This window comes from Lepidochelys kempii, chromosome 1 (genome assembly GCF_965140285.1).
Source record: "Lepidochelys kempii isolate rLepKem1 chromosome 1, rLepKem1.hap1, whole genome shotgun sequence".
NCBI classification, from domain to species: domain Eukaryota; kingdom Metazoa; phylum Chordata; order Testudines; family Cheloniidae; genus Lepidochelys; species Lepidochelys kempii.
In genome coordinates, this window is record NC_136380.1 from 257,454,210 (window position 1) to 257,476,789 (window position 22,580).

At 49.8% G+C, this 22,580-nt stretch overlaps 1 protein-coding gene across 2 annotated transcripts in view; it reads right to left on the bottom strand.

The window, feature by feature from the left end:
- Positions 1–5,421: 5,421 nt before the first annotated feature.
- Positions 5,422–22,580, bottom strand: part of MYH9 (myosin heavy chain 9) — a 95,550-nt gene continuing 78,391 nt past the window's right edge. For both annotated transcript variants that reach the window (XM_073325086.2, XM_078850629.1), the window contains exons 29-41: positions 19,411–19,515; positions 17,324–17,476; positions 15,493–15,741; positions 14,786–14,998; positions 13,625–13,837; positions 12,876–13,037; positions 12,423–12,551; positions 12,018–12,106; positions 11,700–11,823; positions 8,640–8,848; positions 8,036–8,144; positions 7,158–7,330; positions 5,422–6,944 (exon numbers count right to left, since the gene is read on the bottom strand). In XM_073325086.2, coding sequence (XP_073181187.2) covers positions 6,827–6,944; positions 7,158–7,330; positions 8,036–8,144; positions 8,640–8,848; positions 11,700–11,823; positions 12,018–12,106; positions 12,423–12,551; positions 12,876–13,037; positions 13,625–13,837; positions 14,786–14,998; positions 15,493–15,741; positions 17,324–17,476; positions 19,411–19,515 — 2,046 coding nt within the window. In that variant the 3' untranslated portion in view covers positions 5,422–6,826. The remainder of the gene's footprint in view (positions 6,945–7,157; positions 7,331–8,035; positions 8,145–8,639; positions 8,849–11,699; positions 11,824–12,017; positions 12,107–12,422; positions 12,552–12,875; positions 13,038–13,624; positions 13,838–14,785; positions 14,999–15,492; positions 15,742–17,323; positions 17,477–19,410; positions 19,516–22,580) is intronic.

The following is a 22,580-nucleotide window of genomic DNA, read 5'->3' on the forward strand; positions in this document are numbered from 1 at the left end:
CTCCAGACCTTTTCATCGGACCCCTTTCCCGTGGACCCGACCGACACCCCCTCCCCCCCACCCCTTCACCGTGAGCCGGCTACGCGAACTGCAGCCGGTCCGGTTCCAGACCGCTCCAAGGAAACATCTCTACATGCTCATGCTCCACACCCTTCATGTCCTCACCCTCGCGTCCCGCCCTGACACAAAGTGGCAGGACCTCCTGCCACCTCTAGAGGGTGAGGAGCCCTGGTGGGCCAGCCTATATTCCACCTTAATCCCAAGGCCTGCCGGGGATATCAGTTGGCGGTTCCTTCATGGGGCCGTGAGCATGGGCATGTACTTGGCGTGGTTCACCCCAATCCCGGACACCTGCACCTTTTGCGGCGTGAGGGAAACCCTGGTGCACGTCTACCTGGAGTGCGCCAGGCTGGAGTCCCTATTCCAGCTCCTCACGAATATTTTGTTATTTTGGTTGCACTTTTTCCCTCACCTCATTATCTATACCCTCCCTGTCCGTGGCCCTGCTAAGCCGTGGGACCTCCTCGTCAGCCTCCTCCTGGCCCTGGCTCTGGCTAAAGTGGCCATCTATAAAACCAGGGTGAGGAGGTTGGCTGATGGGGTCTCCTGCGACTGTAGGGCCTATTTCCAATCCTCTGTCCGTTCATGCCTTCGGGCAGAGTTCCTCTGGGCAGCGTCCACTGACTCCCTTGACACCTTTGAGGAGCAGTGGGCGCTGTCTGGGGTCCTCTGCTCAGTATCCCCGTCCGGTTCCCTTGGTTTGACCCTTTGTCTGACTCCTGTCCCTGTTGTTCATTAGTTGTCCCCTGTAATTACTTGGTTTTCCAGGTCCTGTGGACCCCCCCCTTAGGCTGGGAGGGGATCCTTTAGCAGTGGGGCTACTCTGCTGTACCCAACTGGCCTGGGTCTATCACATAGGCCGTTAGGGACTTTTTCAATGTATTTTCCACAGGGAAGAGCAAAGAGATCCTCCCTTCAAACACAAACACGCCGAGCCCTGGGAAAGCTGGACTGATGGGCTGTCAAAGGGTTCCAGGAGATCCACAGGGTAGTGAACTCCAGCATGTGCAGGCTGAGGGACTGTGACCAACCAGCAGCAAAGGGGGAGTTTGGTAGATCAAGGTTGCACTCTACAAGATTCAATAGCCAGGATAGGAAAATTGCATGCTAAGGGTTAAACCCCACCCCTCTGTGGGCTTGTGTACAAATAGGGGAAAAGGTGTAGGAGGCAGTTGTGTTGCCAGGGCAGGCAGCTTGTGCTACACAAAAGAGCACCTGGAGGAGGTGGATAGGCTCCAGCCTGGCTTGCACGCACATACATTGCTGGCAGCAGCCAGTACTGGCTGACAGCGACTCTTCATGTTCCCAGTCAGGTAGCCTACCCGAAGCCAGCCTGTACAGTCATGCTGCACATCTACCACTGTGAGATATGCCATCGTGTGCCAGCAATGCCCCGCGGCCATGTACATTGGCCAAAGCAGACAGTCTCTCCACAAAAGAATAAATGGACACAAATCTGACATCAGGAATCATAACATTCAAAAACCAGTAGAACACTTCAACCTCTCTGGCCACTCAGTAAAATATTTAAGGGTGGCAATTTTGCAAGAGAAAAGCTTCAAAAACAGACTCCAATGAGAAAAGGAGGACTTGTGGCACCTTAGACTAACAAATTTATTTGAGCATAAGCTTTCGTGAGCTACAGCTCACTTCATTGGATGCATCTGATGAAGTGACCTGTAGCTCACAAAAGCTTATGCTCAAATAAATTGGTTAGTCTCTAAGGTGCCACAAGTCCTCCTTTTCTTTTTGCGAACACAGACTAACACGGCTGCTACTCTGAGACTCCAATGAGAAACTGCTGAGTTTGAATTAATATGCGAACTAGATACCATTACTGTGGGTTTGAACAGAGACTGGGAGTGGCTGGGACATTACACATAGTGAATCTATTTCCCTAAGTATCCTCACACCTTCTTGTCAACTGTCTAAAGGGGCCATCTTGATTATCACTGCAAAAGTTTTTTTTCCTCCGGCTGATAATAGCTCATCTTAACTAATTAGCCTCTCACAGTTTGTATGGCAACTTCCAACTTATCTGTATATATATAATCTTACTATATGTTCCATTCTGTGCATCCGATGAAGTGGGCTGTAGCCCATGAAAGCTTATGCTCAAATAAATTGGTTAGTCTCTAAGCTGCCACAAGTACGCCTTATCTTTTTGCGAATACAGACTAACACGGCTGCTACTCTGAAAGCTAGGAGCATGTCACTATCCCCACTGCATCAGCTTTCCTTGATTAGAGCCATAGGTGCTGACTTCTGCTGGTGCCGATGGGTGCTCGACCCACCTCTGCCCCCGCCCTGCCTCCACCCTTGCCCTGCCCCCATTCCAACCCCTTCTCCAAATCCCTGCCCTGGCCTCGCCTCTTCCCCGCCTCCTCAGCTGAGCATGCCGCATTCCCATTCCTCCCCTCTCCCTCCCAGAGCTTGTTATACCACAAAACAGCTGTTTTGTGGCAGCAAGCGCTGGGAGGTAGGCGGAGAAGCGGGGACACGCACAGTCAGGGGAGGAGGCGGAGGTGGAGTGGGGAGGGGAGCTTGACTGCTGGTAGGTGCAGAGCACCCACTAAATTTTTCCCTGTGGGTGCTCCAGCCCCAGAGCACCCACAGAGTCAGCGCCTCAGAGTACAGCTGGCTGCTGCCCTGGTTCTTCCCAGTCGAAGCATTGATACACAGCTATGAACATATCTGGTTTGGCAGTGAGCAGTTTAAGTTTGGTGAAGGCAACAGCTACATATTTGAACCAGTAAATTCCCTGATTGTATTATGCAAAGCGAGTGAAGTCTTGGTTTTAATGCTGATTTGCTAATGTCTCATGGGCAAGTCTTTCACAGACAGCAAAGCTTGTATTTCATGCAGCGTTTGCACTGTTGTGCCCCCTTTGCTCTAGGCACTCTCATGGGAAATTCCTGCTCATGCTTAGTAAGTATTCATTGTATTTGTAAAATCTGATCAGCCCTGTGTTTGAGCAATGCAGTGGCAGTAAGCGCATTGCTAAAGAGTGGTCTCCCACGTGACTTGTCTTCTCTCATACAAGGCTCCAATAATACAAGCCTGAAGGATGCTTTTAACTGGTTTTCACAAACAAAGGAACTTCTCATCCAAAATACAAGCATTACATGTAATGCTTTCAAGTTTAAGTTTGCAACCCCCATTAAATTGTATAGAATCTAGTTTACAATCAGTATTGATTTGTGGGATTGGGCCCCACTTCTGTAGTGGCAGATGTGTTGCTTTAGAACAAAGGTGGGCAAACTACAGTCCATGGGCCACATCCAGCCCACGGGACCGTCCTGCCCAGCCCCTGAGCTCCTGGCCCAGGAGGCTTGCCTCCAGCCCCTCCCCCACTGTTCCCCCTCCCCCGCAGCCTCAGCTCACTGCCCTGCCAGCACAATGCTCTGGGCAGCAGGGCTGTGAGCTCTTGCCAGGCAGCGCAGCTGCACAGCCAGGGCCTGACCTGGTGCTCTGCGCTGCACGGTGGCGTGGCTGGCTCCAGCTGGGTGGCATGGCTGCCTGTCTTGGTGCTCTGGGCAGCACGGCTGTAACGCTACCAGCCACTGGTGCTCCAGACAGCACAGTAAGGGAGCAGGGAGCAAGGGGGCTGGATAGAGGGCAGGGGAGTTTGAGGTGGTCAGGGCACAGGGGTGTGGGTAGGGGTCAGGGCTGTCAGAGGGCAGGGATTCTGGGGGCAGTCAGGGAGAAGGGTGATTGGATGGGGTAGGGGTCCCGCAGGGCAGTCAGGAATGAGAGGAGGGGTTGGGTGGGGCAGCAGGGGGCAGTCAGGGGCAGGGGTTCCAGGGGCAGTCAGGGGGGCAAGAAGCAGCAGGGGTCTGATAGGGGGCTGGGGCAGGCCATACCTGGCTGTTTGGGGAGGCACAGCCTCCCCTAACCAGCCCTCCATACAATTTTGGAAACCCGATGTAGCCCTCAGACCAAAAATTTGCCTGCCCCTGCTTTAAACCTATTGCCTCTTCCAGTGGTTGCCTCTGCTCTTTCCAGGAGGATCAACCCCCTACTTTTCACTACTTGTGTCGACAAGAATCCCCCCTCCTGCCCTTGGGCTCTAGTCTCCTGTGCTCCACTGAGCTACAGCTGCTTCCTCCCTCCTGTTTGTCCTAGCCACACTTTGGTCACTCACTTCCCCCTCTTTGCAGCAGCAGCTGGCAATTTCAAAACGCCATCTGCTGGTTAACATAAGGCATGTCCCCTGGATCTTGCAGCCACCACTGTACATTTCAGTTCAGGATGTAAGCCCACCTCTTAAGAGCAGCATCCAGCCGCAGGTTTCTTTTTTATCTAGGCTGAACCCTTTGGCATTTAATAGGACAACACAGCAGTGATTAGTATGATCAGAATTCTGAAGTGCCACTTGTACTAACAGTGACTTTAGAGTCACTCCTCCAGACATCATGCATACCTAGTACCTAGGTGCATGGAGACCTGTCGTCCTCAATGTTATTTTCTGTCCCTGTGCCCCGCTGTAGGGTAGCTTTTCCCTTTGCACACCTGGATGTACCATGTCCATCAGTAAAGACACACACACACACCCACCCCCAACCTGCAGAAATATTCAACGTTCAATACAACCCAAAAGGAGAAGGCAGCTCATTGTAGCATGGACACTGACTCCATCCTCGAGATTCTTGTATCACATCCATTCATCTCTGAACAGCCAGGGCAACTGGAAGGGTGTGGGAGGAGAAAAACAGTAGCCACAAGTGCTGAAGCCCTTCCCTGGGGAAGGGGTGTAAAGGTGTATCTCCTTTGGAGCTGCTGTTCGGAATAGGTTCTTTGGGAGGCAGGGTGGATGGGCAGGGGAGGAAAGAGGAAGTTAAAGGAAAGTGGGGACTCTACAGAGCACACTCGCCACACTAGTAAGGTTTTTCTATCCCTCTCTATTACTCCTCTGCTGAATTGACCTTCCTATCACCCCGCAACCCTGTAGGAGAAGTGGGGAGGTAGGTAACATATACATACATTATTTCAAAGCTTGGACATAGCATTTCTACAATTACATCCTCATTCTGCAGGCCATGAACACAGCCAGTTGGGTCAGGCAGAATTTCACACATTCCCCCACCTGGATCTAGTCTTGCATAGTTAAGGTGTTATGTCCTCCTCCGGCCACTGCTGGAGAAAGGCTCCCAGCCCAGAAGTCTCTTGGGGTACTGTAATGCCAATTTGTACTTGATAGGAAGGTGGGCTAAGAAGAGTCACCTGGTGCCTACGTGCTCCTGAGGTGATACTGACAGGATGGACAGACGATTTGATTCCATAGGGCTGCTTCCTTTGGCAGCTCCACAGGCTTCCTCCACTGCGTTCAGGAAAGGTGGAACAGCAACACAAGCACACGGATTGCAGCGCATGGATCATCTTTATTGGTAACATCAGTGGAGCACCAGTAAACCATCACTGACTGTAGTGGGGACACAGCTGAGGCACATGCTAAGGCACTTTTATATAAAAAAGGTTTTAAATCCGGTGTGACCGCGATGGGGACGTGGTGCCTGAATTTGGAGCGCTTTCAGGCATACAGTATTGGAGCTTCATATTTTTAATTATTTTTCTTTGCTCATAAGTAAGTCTAAATGCAGCATATACAATATGGTTAAGAATACAGGTAAATCCAGCAACCAGTGTATGATGTAGAAAAGTAAAGACCATCTCTATATAACCAAGGTCCCAATAGAAAGGCAGTGATAAAGACCTTTATTTTTTTCTTAATTACTTATTACAAGAGACACAAAGGCCCTTTACGTATATCTGTGCAGATTAAAGGGTTTTTAATATACTCTTAGTCAATGGTGCCGAATAACTAACCCCATCCCCTGGTTACAGAGCAGATAAACAAGAGGCTTGGACATGTCAATAAAAAGAGGGATTCTCTTCCCCTCCCACCGACACCCATTAAATTCCACTAGATTCTGTCCATTACCATTCAATATATTTGGTCCTCAAGAGATTCTCAGACAAGCACACAGAGATTCTTCTGCTTTCTCTGTCCCTGTCACCAGCTACTGGTCCACGCTACCTTAGCTAAAAAGCCAATCAGACAGAAGCAGAGACACTACCAGGACATCATTGCACTTCCGAGATCTGGCCAGACAGTAAGAACAAGAAAGAAAAAGTCTTTGGCAAGTCCCGCAGGTGGGTGATCCTGAAAGATGCTTCCCTCCTTCACCCCTGCCTGTGAACTGTGGGCTCTAGAAAGAAGAAAGGGTGAATTGCCATGGCCAGAGCACCCCGTTATTCCTGAAACTGCTTCCAAACCATCTGGGTGGGCAGATTAAAGAGGCAGAAGTCTGAGGTCACTGAACATGATTGCCAAAAAGCAAACAAAGAGGGAGGGGTGGGGGAAAAGAGTAGAGGAAGGGGCTCTCTCTGCATCTATCAAACTAGGATCTGAAGAAAAAGTAGATTTACAGCAAAAAAAATAAAATAAAAATCTTTCCCTAACCCCTCTCCTTCCAAGTGTAAAGATTCACCAGCAGCCATGGCATGGACAGTTCTACAGGTGCATGTTGTCATGAAACTCTGCTGGTCAGATTTTAGAGTCCCAACTCTTTGGCATTAAATACAAAGAGAACTTGGAAGCTGGGAAGAGGAGGAAATGAGGAACACAGCTGCCCAATGGCTCCAGATACACAACACACTTGTTGGATGGGCTCTGTGTTCCCCAGGAGGTGGTTTGCAGGAAGACCACTGGAGGAGGGGTGGGTAGGTCACTCCGTCAGGTGTAACCTGGGTCAGATGAGAAGACTTATTCAGTAGCTTTGGCATCGCCAGCATCTGCCTTGCTGTCTGCTTCCTCATCGGAGCATTCTCCTGTGCCCTTTCTGGCGATCCGGCGCGGCACGACAAATGGCAGGTCCCCACGCCTAGAGAGGGATGAACAGCACATCAAGGCAACAGAATTCATTGACCGTCTGTCAGACATTATGCTCTGGGGGAGGGGGGGGGGCAAAGAAGGACCTGCCGCACTGCTTCCTTGGAGAAGATGCACATCTGGTCACTGAAGTCTCTGCTTTTGGCTAAGACAGAAGCTTGCTGGGGTGGGAGCCCATTTCTCAAGCATAATTGATTTCCCTTACCTGAGTTTGCTCTTGAGGGAGCTGACCTCTCTATTCATTGCATCAGCTGTTTCAGTGGCATCCTCTAGCTCACGCTGCAGCTTTCTGCGGGATGCATTGGCTCGCTGGGCCTCTTCCTCTGCTTCCTCAAGCTGGCGCTTCAGCTGCTTCAAGCGCACGTTCGCCTTATCTACCTGCCGAGCAGAAAGGAGCAGTCAGCCTTTCAGAAAGCTCACTCCTAGCCCTTCGTGGGGGCTCGAGCGCTGCAGCAGGGAGTTACACCAGAAGGAAGCTGAGTCCTTAATGGCACCTACTCTTACTCTCTGCTCCCTGAGGTTAGACACCTGGACTTGGGATTTATTTTAGTTTTAAGCTTTTCCTTCTGCTGCTTCTTGTTCTTCAGCTTGTAGTGCAGGAAGTGTTCTACACACTGCCTCTTTCATACAACAGGGTCAGATGTTTCAGCTTGGGCTCACTCAGTAGGCCAACAGCCGGCACCACCTGCCACCACTCTCCTTCCACCATACAGAGGAGACCACACAGGAATCTGCCTCTGGGATTTGAAGCGGAGGAACAGAATTTGGATTTTTAAGATGCCAGGCTGAGCTGACTCAGTTACAGAACATCGTTCCAACTTATGCTACACAGATGAACTGTAGAAGTTACTGAAGGGGAGAGGCTGTTCTTAAAGCATCACCCTTTCAGCTGTACCGGCCATTAAATGGGACAGAGCTAAGACCATGGGCAGCCATATCCTCAGTGTAACAGCGAGTGGAAAGTCTACAGAGAAAATAATGCCACTATTCTGTAACGGATGAAGCAGATGTGGCTTTAGGTAGGAGAAATCCACCAGCTACAAGCCAAACTACAGACCGCTACGCTGTGTAATTTGCGCATACCTGATCTTTGTACTGCTCAGTATTGCGTCTCTCATCATCCACCTGCAACAAGACATCCTTCAGCTTCTTCTCAGCACGGCGCACCTGTTTGCCTGCAGCCTGGCGCTCCCTGTGCAGAAACAGAGTCAGCTCAGGTAGCAGATTATCTCTGGTGACCCTCTGGGCACCATCCCCGACAAAGTACTCATGTATGTGGGTTAGGAACAAGACTTCACTAGTCATTGCACCTCAGGGGAATGAAAGGAGACAGAGCTCCACTCAGGATGTTGGCAAAGCAAAAGGGACAGAAGTCAGGTTTCCTGGAGATGCCCAGGGGGCACTAGCTAGTCAGTCTGATCTCTTTGCCAGAGTTTGAGGGGTATGCTAAGGGGTCACTGAATTAGAGCTACAGTTCCTGGAATGGCAAAGCTTGGTAGGCTAGGAATTAGGGGTGTTTGCTGCGAGAACAGGGGAGGTCAGTGGAGCTACTCTTTCCTGATAACCAGATGGAGCACTCATTGCAAGAGGCTGGCACACAGCACTCAAGAGTAGGATTTTGCTCTGTGCCAGTACATCAGAGGGGCCAGTGGCCTTTAACATGACAGGAGGTTCTGCTAGAACCTACTTGGTCTCCGAGTCCAGCTGCTCTTCTAGCTGTGCTATCTTTGCCTCCAAGGCAGTGATGGAAGCCTTGTACTTGGACTTCACTGCACTCTCCATCTCCTGCAGCTTGGCCTTAAGCTCCTTGTTCTGACGCTCCATCTGCTGGCGAGCATTTTCGTTCTTCTGGGCATTGCTGCGCTCGGCATTCAAGTCAGTATTTATCTGATCGATCTGGGGAGAGAAGAGACTCAGCATGCCAAGAGGGTTCTGGGCTGGAAGACTGATTTATTTCTACTCGCCAATGGACGCTTGTCAGGAAGGACCTCTAGCGTGAGCAGAAAAGCTTACATTGTACAAGTCAAGCTTGACTAACTCTGCACCATGTAGCACAACGCTCTCCATGGTCACAAAAGGACACACTCTCCCAGAAGCCTGTTTTGGTTTGCTCAAGTTTTCATCCAAGAAAAGCCCAGGGCTGAACGGATTGAGAGTTAAGTCTGCTAGGTCCCCTTCTCTGAGGCTGGTTTTGCTAGCCAAACTCAGCCATAGGCCATGTGCCACAGCAGTGATGGTCTGCCCTGCAATGTAGCATCCAGCTGCCCCCATAAGAAAGGTCTGCCAGAAATCAAGTGCCAGAGCCACATGCTTAGGACAGACTCACATTTCAGCTACCCAGGAGCACCCTGGAGACATTTTGTTTTCAAGGGAACAGTAACAGAAACTGAAGCCACCTCCAGCCCAGACCTCTGCCTGATACATAGTCAGTGCTGACTGCATGGCATAGTGGGGACTGCCTCTGAAGATCAGACACTCCTTTACATCATCAGTCCACTGAAGTGAAAGATATACCAAAATTCAGCTTTCACTAGCTACTGGGCCAAGAACCAGACAGAATTAATCATAGAATATCAGGGTGGGAAGGGACCTCAGGAGGTCATCTAGTCCAACCCCCTGCTCAAAGCAGGGCCGATCCCCAATTAAATCATCCCAGCCAGGGCTTTGTCAAGCCTGACCTTAAAAACTTCTAAGGAAGGAGATTCCACCACCTCCCTAGGTAACCCATTCCAGTGTTTCCACCACCCTCCTAGTGAAAAAGTTTTTCCTAATATCCAACCTAAATCTCCCCCACTGCGACTTGAGACCATTACTCCTTGTTCTGTCATCTGCTACCACTGAGAACAGTCTAGAGCCACCCTCTTTGGAACCCCCTTTCAGGTAGTTGAAAGCAGCTATCAAATCCCCCCTCATTCTTCTCTTCTGTAGACTAAACACCCCCAGTTTCCTCAGCCTCCCCTCATAACCCATGTGTTCCAGTCTCCTAATCATTTTTGTTGCCCTCCGCTGGACTCTTTCCAATTTTTCCACATCCTTCTTGTAGTGTGGGACCCAAAACTGGATACAGTACTCCAGATGAGGCCTCACCAATGTCCAATAGAGGGGAACGATCACGTCCCTCGATCTGCTGGCAATGCCCCTACTTATACATCCCAAAATGCCATTGGCCTTCTTGGCAACAAGGGCACACTGTTGACTCATATCCAGCTTCTCGTCCACTGTAACCCCTAGGTCCTTTTCTGCAGAACTGCAGCCAAGCCATTCGGTCGCTAGTCTGTAGCGGTGCACGGGATTCTTCCGTCCCAAGTGCAGGACTCTGCACTTGTCCTTGTTGAACCTCATCAGATTTCTTTTGGCCCAATCCTCCAATTTGTCTAGGTCCCTCTGTATCCTATCCCTACCCTCCAGCGTATCTACCTCTCCTCACAGTTTAGTGTCATCTGCAAACTTGCTGAGGGTGCAATCCACACCATCCTCCGGATCATTTATGAAGATATTGAACAAAACCGGCCCCAGGACCGACCCTTGGGGCACTCCACTTGATACCGGCTGCCAACTAGACATGGAGCCATTGATCACTACCCTGCTTTCTATCCATCTTATAGTCCATTCATCCAGCCCATACTTCTTTAACTTGCTGGCAAGAATACTGTGGGAGACTGTGTCAAAAGCTTTGCTAAAGTCAAGGAACAACACGTCCACCGCTTTCCCTTCATCCACAGGGCCAGTTATCTCGTCATAGAAGGCAATTAGATTAGTCAGGCATAACTTGCCCTTGGTGAATCCATGCTGACTGTTCCTTATCACTTTCCTCTCCTCTAAGTGCTTCAGAATTCTAGGATTTGGCTTCTGTACCCCCACTTCCTCCCCCCGCTTCTTTGCCCCCTCGACATGTACTGGAAGCTGACCAGGGAAGTGTGGCTGCCCTCTTCCCACAGTAGCTGTGTAATGGCCAGCTCAACTGCTCCTCCTTTTTTAGGTTCTGAGCATGCCCTAGCATCCACTCCCTTGTCATCTCCCTTCCTCCTATGACCGGTCATGTTCTCCCTTCTCACCGGTGTGCCTCTCTCCCCGCTCCCATTTAGGAATGAACCTGCAGATCTGCCTCTAGCGAAACTACTAATCTCACTCACTTTTGCAATCAGGCAGGTTATTTTAACCCTCTAGGTAAGGTGGACAATATATATCATTTGTATTGCAGTAGCAACCAGGAGTCCTAGTCATGGACCAGGGCCCCATTGTGCTAGACATTGTACAAACAGAATAGTCCCTGCCCCAAAAAGCTTACAATCAAATATATGCCAAGAATATTCAGATTAAGGTCTTGATTTAAAGACACTACAATGGACTGATGCACTTGGTAAGGTTAATCATTTTGGAGCATGCAGTGAAAAGTGATTTTCTATAGAGTGGGACTGTTCCAATATATTACAGAGATAGATAAGAAGCAAAATATTTAATGTTGATAGGGAACTATCAGTCAAAGGGTGACCGGACAGGACTCTTAAGAGTTTGGGGGACACTCCCAGCTACTTTCCTTCTCTTACAAAGAGGTTTTAACATCCCAGGGTCAGTATGAGCCATCAGTGAGCACTGAATGACTATCCCATTTTATCTTCAGCAGTGCACAGACACTGCTGTGTAAAGCGCTTTGGGAATCTGTACTGTTTGGAAGACGGGAGGAAGTTCATCCAGAATTCAGTTTGGGAGTTTCCAGAGCCAGCTGGTGGGAAGACTAAGCAGGTACCTGAAGGTTTGCTTTCTTGAGGCGGTCATTGACCATCTCTGTGTTGCTCTGCTCCTCCTCTAACTCCTCCTCCAGCTGAGCTATCCGGGCCTCTAGACGTCGCTTTTCCTCCAAGGCCAGGGCTCTAATGAGGACAATAAGAATTAAGTCTCTGGGCGGTGGTGATGCAGTGCACTCCCTAGAGAAAGCTTACCAGTTATAGCCTTACAAAACAGTAAGCATCTAACAGACTATTACAATACAGGCTAGAGTATATGCTTATGTAGGGCACCTCCCCAAATCAGTTTCTCCTCCCCAGCAAAGGGAGCTATTACCCACCCTTTGCCACTGCTGTTGGCTATCTCATCAGCCAACTCATCCCTCTCTTGCTGGGCCTGGCGCTTGGCACGTTCAGCAGCTGCAAGTTCCTGGAATGAAAATGAGACGGTCAGTGATGCAATGTGAAATTAGCAATTAATGCAGCTCAGAGGACAAACAGCTACTAGTAGTGAGCAGATTCCAAGAAGTAAGAGGACTAGTGTTCTGTACTTCCATATGGACTTCCTGTGTTTGAGTCACTCTTATTCAACTAACAAGAAAGGGCCGAGCATGTGGAGGAAACTGAGCCTAGTACTGTGGGGGGTTACTGTTGTGCTCAGAGATGGCTTGTGGAGCTGCACAGTGGCCTACTCCTTGGCTAAAGTAAGTGAATAGGCCCTCCTGCCTGAATGCAGGCTCCATTACCTCCTGCATTTGCATCATCTCAGCCTCCATGTTCTTCATCTTTTTCTCATTCTCTTTGGCTTGGACCAAAATCTCTTCTCTGGAGGTGCGTGCATCATCCAGCTCCCGCATATAATCCTTCATTTGGGCCTGCAGAGATAACAAAACGGTGACTTCAGAGAACATCCTTCATTCCTCCCATTACATTACACAAGCAGTGGTAAAAAGTAAGGAAAATTTGCTCTGGTTTTGCAACACCAATAGGGGAATAAATTAATGGACTGACACAGATCGGGGTTAGAGAGACATCTGAATTGCTGCTGAACCTTTCCAACTGAACTGTTGCATACATCAAGCTTCTAATGCTGTGCCACACCGCTTGGGTGATGAAAATGCATGAATCTGACAGGGAAAACCAAGTCTCCACCCCATGCCCCCCACATAGGCAGCAGGCACAGGACTGAAATCCCCCACCTGCAGTTTGCGGAGCTGTTTGATGGCTTCATCACGATTCTTGTTGGCAGAGTCTATCTGGACTTCCAGATCCTTCAGGTCCATCTCCAACTTCTTTCTGGCAGCCACAGCCATGGAGCGCTGTTTCCTCTCATCTTCCAGCTCCACCTCCATCTCTCGTACCTGGTGGGACAAACAAGGCATCAATGGAAACCAAACAAGCCAGCATGAACCTTTCATCTCCCAGAAAAAGATAACCAGAGGTCATTCTCTCTCCTGGTGGGGACGGAAAGAAACAAGGGAGAGAGAGTTAAGACAAAAAGAAAAGGAGTACTTGTGGCACCTTAGAGACTAACCAATTTATTTGAGCATAAGCTTTCGTGAGCTACAGCTCACTTCATTGGATGCATACTTTGGAAACTGCAGAAGACATTATATACACAGAGACCATGAAACAATACCTCCTCCCACCCCACTCTCCTGCTGGTAATAGCTTATCTAAAGTGATCACTCTCCCAGTGTTCCCTCAGCAAGAAAGCACTATTCTGGTTTCTTGGATTGACAGACAGTGCAAGTGCTGTGACAATGGTACATGAGGGGCACACGCCAGGGAGTGATTTGGAGCTCTAGCAATGCCTCCCAATGATAACAGGAATTCCTGGAATGGCACTGGCTAGATCTGGAAAGGCACTGTCCAGCTGTCCTAGGGCAGATGGAGAAGCAGTTCCCTTTGAGCAGACAACTTCCAGGATTTGTGGAGTGATGCTGACCTGTCTGATCAGTTGTTTCCTCTTCTCCTCATTCTGCTCATCCCGGCCCTGGAGGTCACGCTCAAACTGTGCCTTCATGGCTTGCTGGTTCACTTCCAGCCGCAGCTTGGCATCCTCTGTGGCCTGCAACTCATCCTCTAACTCTTCCAGCTGGGTCTTCATCTCCTCCACCTGCTGCTCCAGAGCTCGCTTAGATTTCTCCAGCTCATGAACCTGTAGCATGAACACACACATCAGATCACCCAAATAACACAGCCACCAACTTCACCCACCCCAAAAGCAGAGAGGCATCCAGATGCATCAATAGGGCAGCAGCTCACTGAGGAAACGATGCAAAGACCCTGCTGCCCTTCCTGCCACATCACCCTCAGTTTCCTTGTACTAGCACCATGATGCCCCCTTATTAAGGCTAAAGAAAGTTGCTCGCATACTTGAGAGCCTTTAATCTGAACCTTGACCTCAGCTCAGGGGGAGGGATAGCTCAGTGGTTTGAGCATTGGCCTGCTAAACCCAGGGTTGAGAGTTCAATCCTTGAGGGGGCCATTTAGGGATCTGGGGCAAAAATTGGGGATTGGTCCTGCTTTGAGCAGGGGGTTGGACTAGATGATCTCCTGAGGTCCCTTCCAACCCTGATATTTTATGATTCTATTGCATGTTCCTGTTCCCTCTGATCAGGCATCCTGGGAAAATTTAAAGGAGAAGCATGTGTTAGGCCAGTCCTGATCTCACTGCAGCATGAAACACCCTCGTGTCATGTTGCCGGAGATGTGGAAGTGCTTCAAACTCCCTTTCAAGCCTCCCCCTGCTTTAGCACGAATCTTTAGCATCTTCAGATCTGGGTCAATCTCCCATTCTCTGGCTAGCTCCCTATATTTCAAATGCCAGGCTCACCTGGCACCCTCTCGTCTCTCCACAATGGGTAGTGGGCTTCTCTTAGCCAATGCCCAGCTTGCGCCTTTAATCTCTCCTTCCTGCCTTTCACTCACCCTCAATAAAAACAAAACAATCTATTCCTACTCCTAAACCCACGGCATGTGTTTAGTTTTCCCAGTTGCATTCCTTTACAGAAGCTCCTATATTGCAAGTTTCTCAACGAATCTGCTTAACAGGCTGGCATGCAGGTGACACACTGACAGGGAGATGTTTTAACTGTATATTTACACTCTTGCCAACATCATCCTTGGAACTCATCAGGTCCTCCATCTCTGTGCGGAACTGCTTATTGAGCCGCTCCAGCTCTGCCTTCTGCTCCATGGCTTCTTCCAGGGCTCTGGCCATGGACAGGGATTTGGTCTCCTTCTCGCGGGCTTCTGCCTCAGCTCGGTCCCTCTCCTCTGCATACTTGGCGGAGATGTTCTTCTCCTCTGCCAACAGCTGAAGGAAGAGAGAATGACTACTATGAGGTTTCCTGAGCTAGGCTTATCTCTAAGGGCCATTCCAGACAGTGTCTCAGATTTGGGCGGAAAGGGCAATGCAGAGAACACGGGTCTTGAGAGCCAAGCATTTGGCTCCCAAGTTGACTGGCAGGGCTGGGACTAGAACCCTACTGACTATAGACTTCTATAGTAGTCACAGTCACTACTTACAAGCAAGTCCAAAAAGAGACAGCTGCAATTGCCCATGACCTGGGTCTGCTCCCAAACACTTATACAAGTTAGATGAGGCTCAAAATTTCAGTCCCCCTGGACAAGAGGTGACACTAGAATTCACATGCAAGGAACATGAATTTTCACCAGTGCCAGCTTCCTCCTCCCCACCCCCATTATGGTTCAGAAAGGAATATGCATTCCCTAAACAGATGTCTACATTGTGGCAGGCAGTATTGGGAAGGAAGATCCTCCCATTGTATATCCCATGATTGACACTACCTGATCAAACTTCTTCTGCTTCTTCTCCAGGTTGGAGACTATCTGCCGCTGGTGATCAAGGTCCACAATGAGGTCATCCAATTCTTGCTGCAGCCGGGTCTTTGTTTTTTCCAACTTGTCATAAGCAGCTGCCTTCTCCTCATAACGCTGGCTCATGGCCTCCAAGTCCTTCTGCAGCTTCTTCTTGGCTTCCTCCACTGCCTCCAGGCAGCCCAGGCCATCATCCATTTTTTTCTTCGTGTCTGCTACCTGGGGGAGGGGGAAGAGAACAGAGATTAAGCCAAACCACAGAGACCTCTAGTGTGGATGGGGGAGGTAAAAAATTGTTCCCTTAGAATTGAAGTGATCATGTTAGTCAGACTTACGAGGTGTGTGGGATGAAGAGTCCCCCTTCTCCTCAAATAGCTACAGAGGTGTTTCTAGGGACGATTCTCTCTGATTCATTACTAAATGTTTCAGTTGCCTGACCCCTGCAAGGTCACTGCTTCCTTAGGATAGTTTCCTTTGCTAACAAATCCAGATTGCACCAGCATTCTCCATCTGAACTAGATTTCCTAGGAATCAGCTTCGTGCTCGTTATTCCCCTCCCGCCCCCCAGTACGAAGGTTTGTTCTAGGACAGGGGTCAGCAATCTATGGCACGCATGCCAAACATGGCACACAAGCAAATTTTTAGTGGCACACTGCTGTCTGCCGGACCCAGGCAGACAGCAGCATGCCACTAAAAATCCTGCCCGGCCTGCTTTTTTCCCCCGCCCACTGCTCTCTCCTTGCAGGGCAGGCAAGCTTCTCCCTCCCCCCCAGCCTCTTCCCCCAGCATGCAGGGTTCCTACCCCTTCTTCTCTCCCTCCCTGCCACGGAGGAGGAGAGGGAAAAGTGGAGCCGCAGGGACCTTGGAGAAGGGGGTGGAATCAGGGCATATCCCCTCCAGCCCCCTGCCGTGAGCCGCTCAGGGCAGGGGGATGGGAACACCCCCATGACCCCCTCCTCACCCCCCCCCAGCCCCCTGCCCTGACTCCTGCACCCCCCACACATACCCAGCCCCCCACACCCCATGCCCTGACTCTTGCACCCCCCACATCCCCACCCCCACCCTGAGCACCAAACAGGAGCTCCTGCACACACACACACCCACACCCCCATTTCCACCTGCACCACTCGCACCATATGTGAGCTGCCCAGGTAAGCGCTCCACAGCCAAACCTCCTGCCCCAACCCTGAGCCCCCTCCCTCATTCTAGCTCCTGGCCAGACCCTGCACCCCAACCTGCTCCTTCACCCCCAGCCCTGTTTCAGCACACTACCAGCCTCATCTCAGTGCAGAGAGGAACAGAATGGCTAGACCCAGGGAAATAGGTAAGTACCTACTCTATATGGACAGGGCCAGGACTCCAGACCGGCAGCAGGCTGAGCCGCTCAGCCCACTGCCAGTCTGTGGTCCCAGCCACTGGCCCCGCTCAGCCCACTGCCGATCTGGGGTTCTGACTGCCTGCCCCTTGCCAGCCGGGGTCCTGGCCGCAGGCCCCGCTCAGCCCTGTGCCGGCTTAGGTGAACGGAACCCCAGGCCGGCAACGGGCTGAGCAGGCCAGCAATGTAAGATCAGCATTTTAAATTTAATTTGAAATGAACATTCTTAAACATTTTGAAAACCTTGTTTACATACGACAATAGTTTAGTTATGTAATATATCGACTTATCGAGCGAGACCTTCTAAAAAACATTAAAATGTATTACTGGCACGCGAAACCTTAAATTAAAGTGAATACATGAAGACTCTGCACCCCACTTCCGAAAGGTTGCTGACCCCTGTTCTAGGAGATGCAGGTTCTGTACCTGCAGCTGAAGGGCAGAGATCTGTTTCTCCAGGTTCCTCTTTGCCTCCTCTTCTTCCTCCAGCTGCTCTTTGAAGCTGTTCTTCTCATCCTCCACGTTCTTCAGTTTGGTGCTGAGGCTCAGCTTCTGGCGAGTCTCCTCCTGCAGAAGCTCCTACACAGCAAAGACATTGAAATGTAGAGCCTTTCGTTTAAGGAAGCCAAGGAACTTTACAAGCCCCAACCACCCAACACAGATGTCAACTCAGGAGATTCAGCTGAAGAATCCTACTTTCAAAGAGAAAACAATAGGGTTTAAATAACTGCTTAATGTCATTCAGCAAGTCAGTGTACAGCCAGGGAGAACACCCACAACTCCTATTTCCAGTCCTACTCTAAAACATCGAAGGGCACTCTTTTACTATGTACAGCTGAGATGCACAAGTGCTAGCATCTGCCTCCCAGCTCAGCCACCCCATAATCCTTTCCCCAGGGTTCTCTGCAAACAGCACACAAAGCTTTTCAACGCCTTCAACAGTTCATGCTGGCAGTTAGCTGTATTCTGCCATCCCCATTTCATGATGGACTTTAATACTGAAAATCAGAACAGGTTAACTATGTTAATTCACTCTTAAGCAGCTGGTGCCTTTCACACGCCTGCTCAGAGAAGTGATTGTGATCTACAAACTGTCCTAGGGTAGTACCCACATTGACAAAATCATGCTGCCACTACTTGGACTAGTTGACCTAAACATATTGATCTCTTCAGTCTCCCTGCCAATGCACAATTGTTCTGTGGTGTATTAATATTGGGTCTACTTTACTTTTACGTGTTCCAAGAACACAGGTGTCAACAACAGATGGAGCTTAATTCAAAAACTGACGGGTCTTACAGCCAGCCCCCAAATATTCAACCTAAGCTTTTCCCCTCAATGTCATCAGACCATTGACCACTAAATAATTCTTCTCCTCTCCTTAGCATTTACACCCCCAAATTTGTAGGCTCATCACACTCCCCACTTAGGCAAGTTCTGCATAAGACATCCCATCCAGCCCCTTAACCAGTTACTCTTCTGAGCAGTCTTTAATTGGTCAATCTTTCTGGTAAAGAGATGCCCAGAGCCGAATGCAATAGTCTAAGCATGGCTGCATCAGAAGCATATCACAGAACGGGGAGGTGATAGAGATATGCTGCATCTGCATACAAAGCCCCAAACTACACTGGCCTTTTGCTGCCATTCATTCTGTTCTAATCAGAGGTCCATATCAACCTTTTCAACAGTAACTTTGGATAAGCTATCTGTATTATAGTAGCACCTAAGTCACAAGCAAGATTGGAACCTTTGTGCAAGGTGCTGTACAAATAAGAGAATCCCTGTTGTGAAGAATTTATAGTCTAAGGCCAGAAGCAACAAGTACTAAGACTATTTTCTAATTTGCCCCTTCCCAATTAATCCTTTCTGGATTATGATGCATCCTCCCTGTTGTTCAGTGCCTTCCAGTTTAGTATACTTATATTTCATCTACACACTGTTTACTCTGCCAGATGAATACTGGATCCAATCTGACCACCATCATTCTGTAGGGTATCCCCAGAACTCAACCCTTTGGCTGCAGGCCCATATACTTAAAATGGCACTTATATCCAAGCCCATTTTAACGGAGTAAGATTTTCTGAAACATTCAAGTGTATTTGATGTACTGCTTTTATCTTCACTACCAAATAAGGCTACTTTGTGCCAGTCACTATGGAGTTCACAGGAAACTACAAATGGAAAGTAGTTGAAAAATGAAGTATGCACCAAGTATGCATCATGATGTTAAAGTGAGAACATTGCATTGGCAGCACACAGCACTCAAGTGGAAAAGTGATGGGAATGGTTCTAATTCTGGGGTAAGGGAAGTTAAGTTTGTTCCATCTACTGATGGAGAAGGTAGAAGACAGAGGGATTATTCCTGAGGGGACCCACTCAGCATATCACATCAGCCAGAAACACCTGATGAGCAGAAGTCCATGGGCATTTAGTGCAGAGATCTGCTCTGTGCTCTACTACTGTGGCAAGTATGATGAATACAGTACATAAGGATGCTGCAACTCCCACTCCTCACCTGGGTATCCTGAAGCTGTGACTCCAGAGCAGAGAAGTCTTTCGCTAATTTGATTGACTTGCTGTCAGACTGATTCAGAAGGCCTGTGATGTTGTCCAGCTCGACCTGCAAGAGAAGTTAGAGCATGCCAGTTATCAAATGGAACCACAAACAAACAAACTAGGAGTAGATGCGCAGCTTTTGACTTGCGAAAAAGCCACCTTCTTTGCTGCAAACAGGATGTGTTCGATGTCTAAGAGCGCCAAGGATGAAGACTACCCTAATGGAACCTCAATTCAAATCTCCCCATCTGTGAAGGCCTGCACTGGCTATCCATTCTGCTGCAGCCCATGGGAGATTTTACACAATTACTCAAGGTTACAGAAAGGAATTGTTGATATTTTGCTTTCTTACACCCACCTGCCCCAAGACTAGAGATGCCAGTTCCTCAGCACCACGTCTCTGCTCTTCCTTGGATCACAGTATGCCTTCCACCCATTGCACTCATATTTTCACTAGGTATCCCTACATGATGAAGGCACCATGAGGCAGTGTCCACTTTGAGTGGGAGGGAGGGAAAGGTTTACCCCTCCCTTATGGAGTCAGCAGCAATAGTTTAAGCAGTCATTTTCCACCTTTCCCATAATATACCCCCATATTATAAACTTTTTGGGCCCGCCCTCTCCTAATTCGCCACACAGAAAGGGAGTTGTGACACCACCACCCCCACGATGCCCACATTCAGAGCCCGTAAGTAATGGAACCCCAGCGTAAAGAAGCTTCATGTTAGGAGTGGAATTAACATGGACACACAAAAAACAGTTACCTTTTCCATAACTGGTGTTCTTTGAGATGTGTTGCTCATGTCTGTTCCATATGAGGTGCGTGCACTCACCACATGCACTGAAAATTTTTCGCTCAGCAGTGTCCATACAGGACTGGCTCTGGTGCCCACATGGCACGGTACAAGGGGTGCCGCTGGCTCCCCCCACCCTCAGTTCCTTCCTGCCGGAAACTCCGACAGTGGGGAAGGAGGGCCGGTCATGGAACGGACACGAGCAACCTCTCAAAGAACACCAGTTACAGAAAAGGTAACTGTCTTTTCGAGCGCTTGCTCATGTCCATTCCATATTAGGCGACTCCAAAGCAGTACCCCTGGAGGCGGGTAGGAGTTCACAGACATGTTGATTGCAACAGAGCTCTGCCAAATCCAGCGCCATCCCTGGCCTGCTGAGTGATGGCATGAGGAGTGGTAAACGTGTGAACAGAGGACCACATTACAGCTCTATAGATGTCCTGGATAGAGATGTGCGCCAGGAAGGCCACCGAAGATGCCTGCACTCTCATTGAGTGGGCTCCGACAATCGGGGGCGGCGGAACCTCCGCCAGGTTGTAGCAGGTGCTTATGCATGAGGTAATCCAACTGGAAACCCTCTGAGATGGAACCGGCTGACCCTTCATCCTATCGGCTGTAGCAATGAAGAGTTGAGTCAATTTATGGAAAGGCTTGGTACGTTCTAAATAGAAAGCCAAGGCCCTCCGAATGTCTAGGGCATGAAGACGCCTCTCTTCACTGGTCTTGTGCGGTTTGGGACAAAAAACCGGGAGGAAGATGTCCTGATTCATATGGAAGGTGGAGACCACCTTTGGCAGGAAGGCCAGGTGGGGCCGCAGCTGAACCATGTCTTTGTAGAAGACTGTATGGAGCTTTTGAGGTCAAGGCTTTAATTTCAGAGATCCATCTCGCTGACATCACTGCCACCAGGAACGTGACCTTCCATGACAGGTGGGAAAGGGAGCAGGAACCCAGCAGCTCAAAGGGCGGGCTGGTGGGCCTAGAGAGGACCAAGTTAAGATCCCACTATGGGACAGGGGCCTGTACCTGTGGGAAATCTCTCTCGAGCCCCCTCAGTAATCTGACCATCATGTCATGGGAAAACACTGTCCTTGGATCGGTGGGTAAAAAGTGGAGATGGCCGTGAGAGGCACTCTAATGGAAGAGTGTGCCAGGCCCTGGTTCCTCAAATGGAGCAGGTAGTCCAGGACAGCCTGTATGGAGGAACGCGAGGGAGAGATGCCCCGTTCAGATCCCCAGCAGGAAAACCTCATCCACTTGGCCAGTTATATCAGTCTAGTTGAGGGCTTCCTGCTTTCCAGGTGGACCTGTTGGACACCCCTTCACTGTCCAAAAGGTGGAGGGACCTGAGGCTGAGGTGTAGGAGTCGACCGTGGTCCTGTGACAGCAGGTCCGGTCGGTTGGGTAAGGGCCAGAGAGAGGCCGCTGAGTTTCATGAGTGTGCTGAACCAGTGCTAGTGAGGCCATGTCTGGGCGATCATGACGACCTGCACCTTGTCGCTCTTGACCTTTGCCAGGGCCCTGCTGATTAACGGAATGAGGGAGTGCATACATCAGGCTCCCTGACCACGACAGGAGGAAGGCATCGGAGAGGGAGCCTTTGCTCAGACCTTGCTGAGAGCAAAACCAGTGGCATTTCCTTTTCTGTCTGGTAGTGAACAGGTCCCCTCGGGGAATTCCCCACCTTTGGAAGATCATGCAGTCTACCTCTGGATTGAGCGACCACTCATGGTGAGAAGTTCCTGGTGAGCTGGTCCGCCAGCGTATTCCTGACACCAGGAAGGTGACAAGCTTCCAGGTGGATCTCATTGCTGATTCAGAAGTCCCATAGACGGAGCGCCTCCTGACAGAGCCAACGAGCGTGCTTCCCCTTGCCTGTTGATGTGGATCATCAAGGCTGTGTTGTCCGTCAGGACTCGTACCACCTTGCCCAAACAGTCCTCTGCATGCCACGCCAGACTGCTTGGAGCTCTCTGACGTTTGTGTGCAAGCACGCTTCATCCAGGAACCACATCCTCCGAGTCTGGAGGATGCCGATATGTGCCCCCCAGCCAAAGTCCGAGGCGTCTTACACCAATTCGATAGAGTATGAAGGATTGTCGAATGGAACCCCTTCAAGGACTTCTGCAGTCGGCCCACCGCAGCAGTGAGGTAAGTACAGTAACTCCTCATTTAACATCATCCTGGTTAATGTTGTCACGTCGCTGATCTATTAGAGAACAAGCTCATTTAAAGTTGTACAATGCTCCCTTATAACGTTGTTTGGCCGCCTGCTTTGTCCACTGCTTGCAGGATTCTCTGGAAGAGCAGCCCATCCTCATGGGGGCTTGGAACC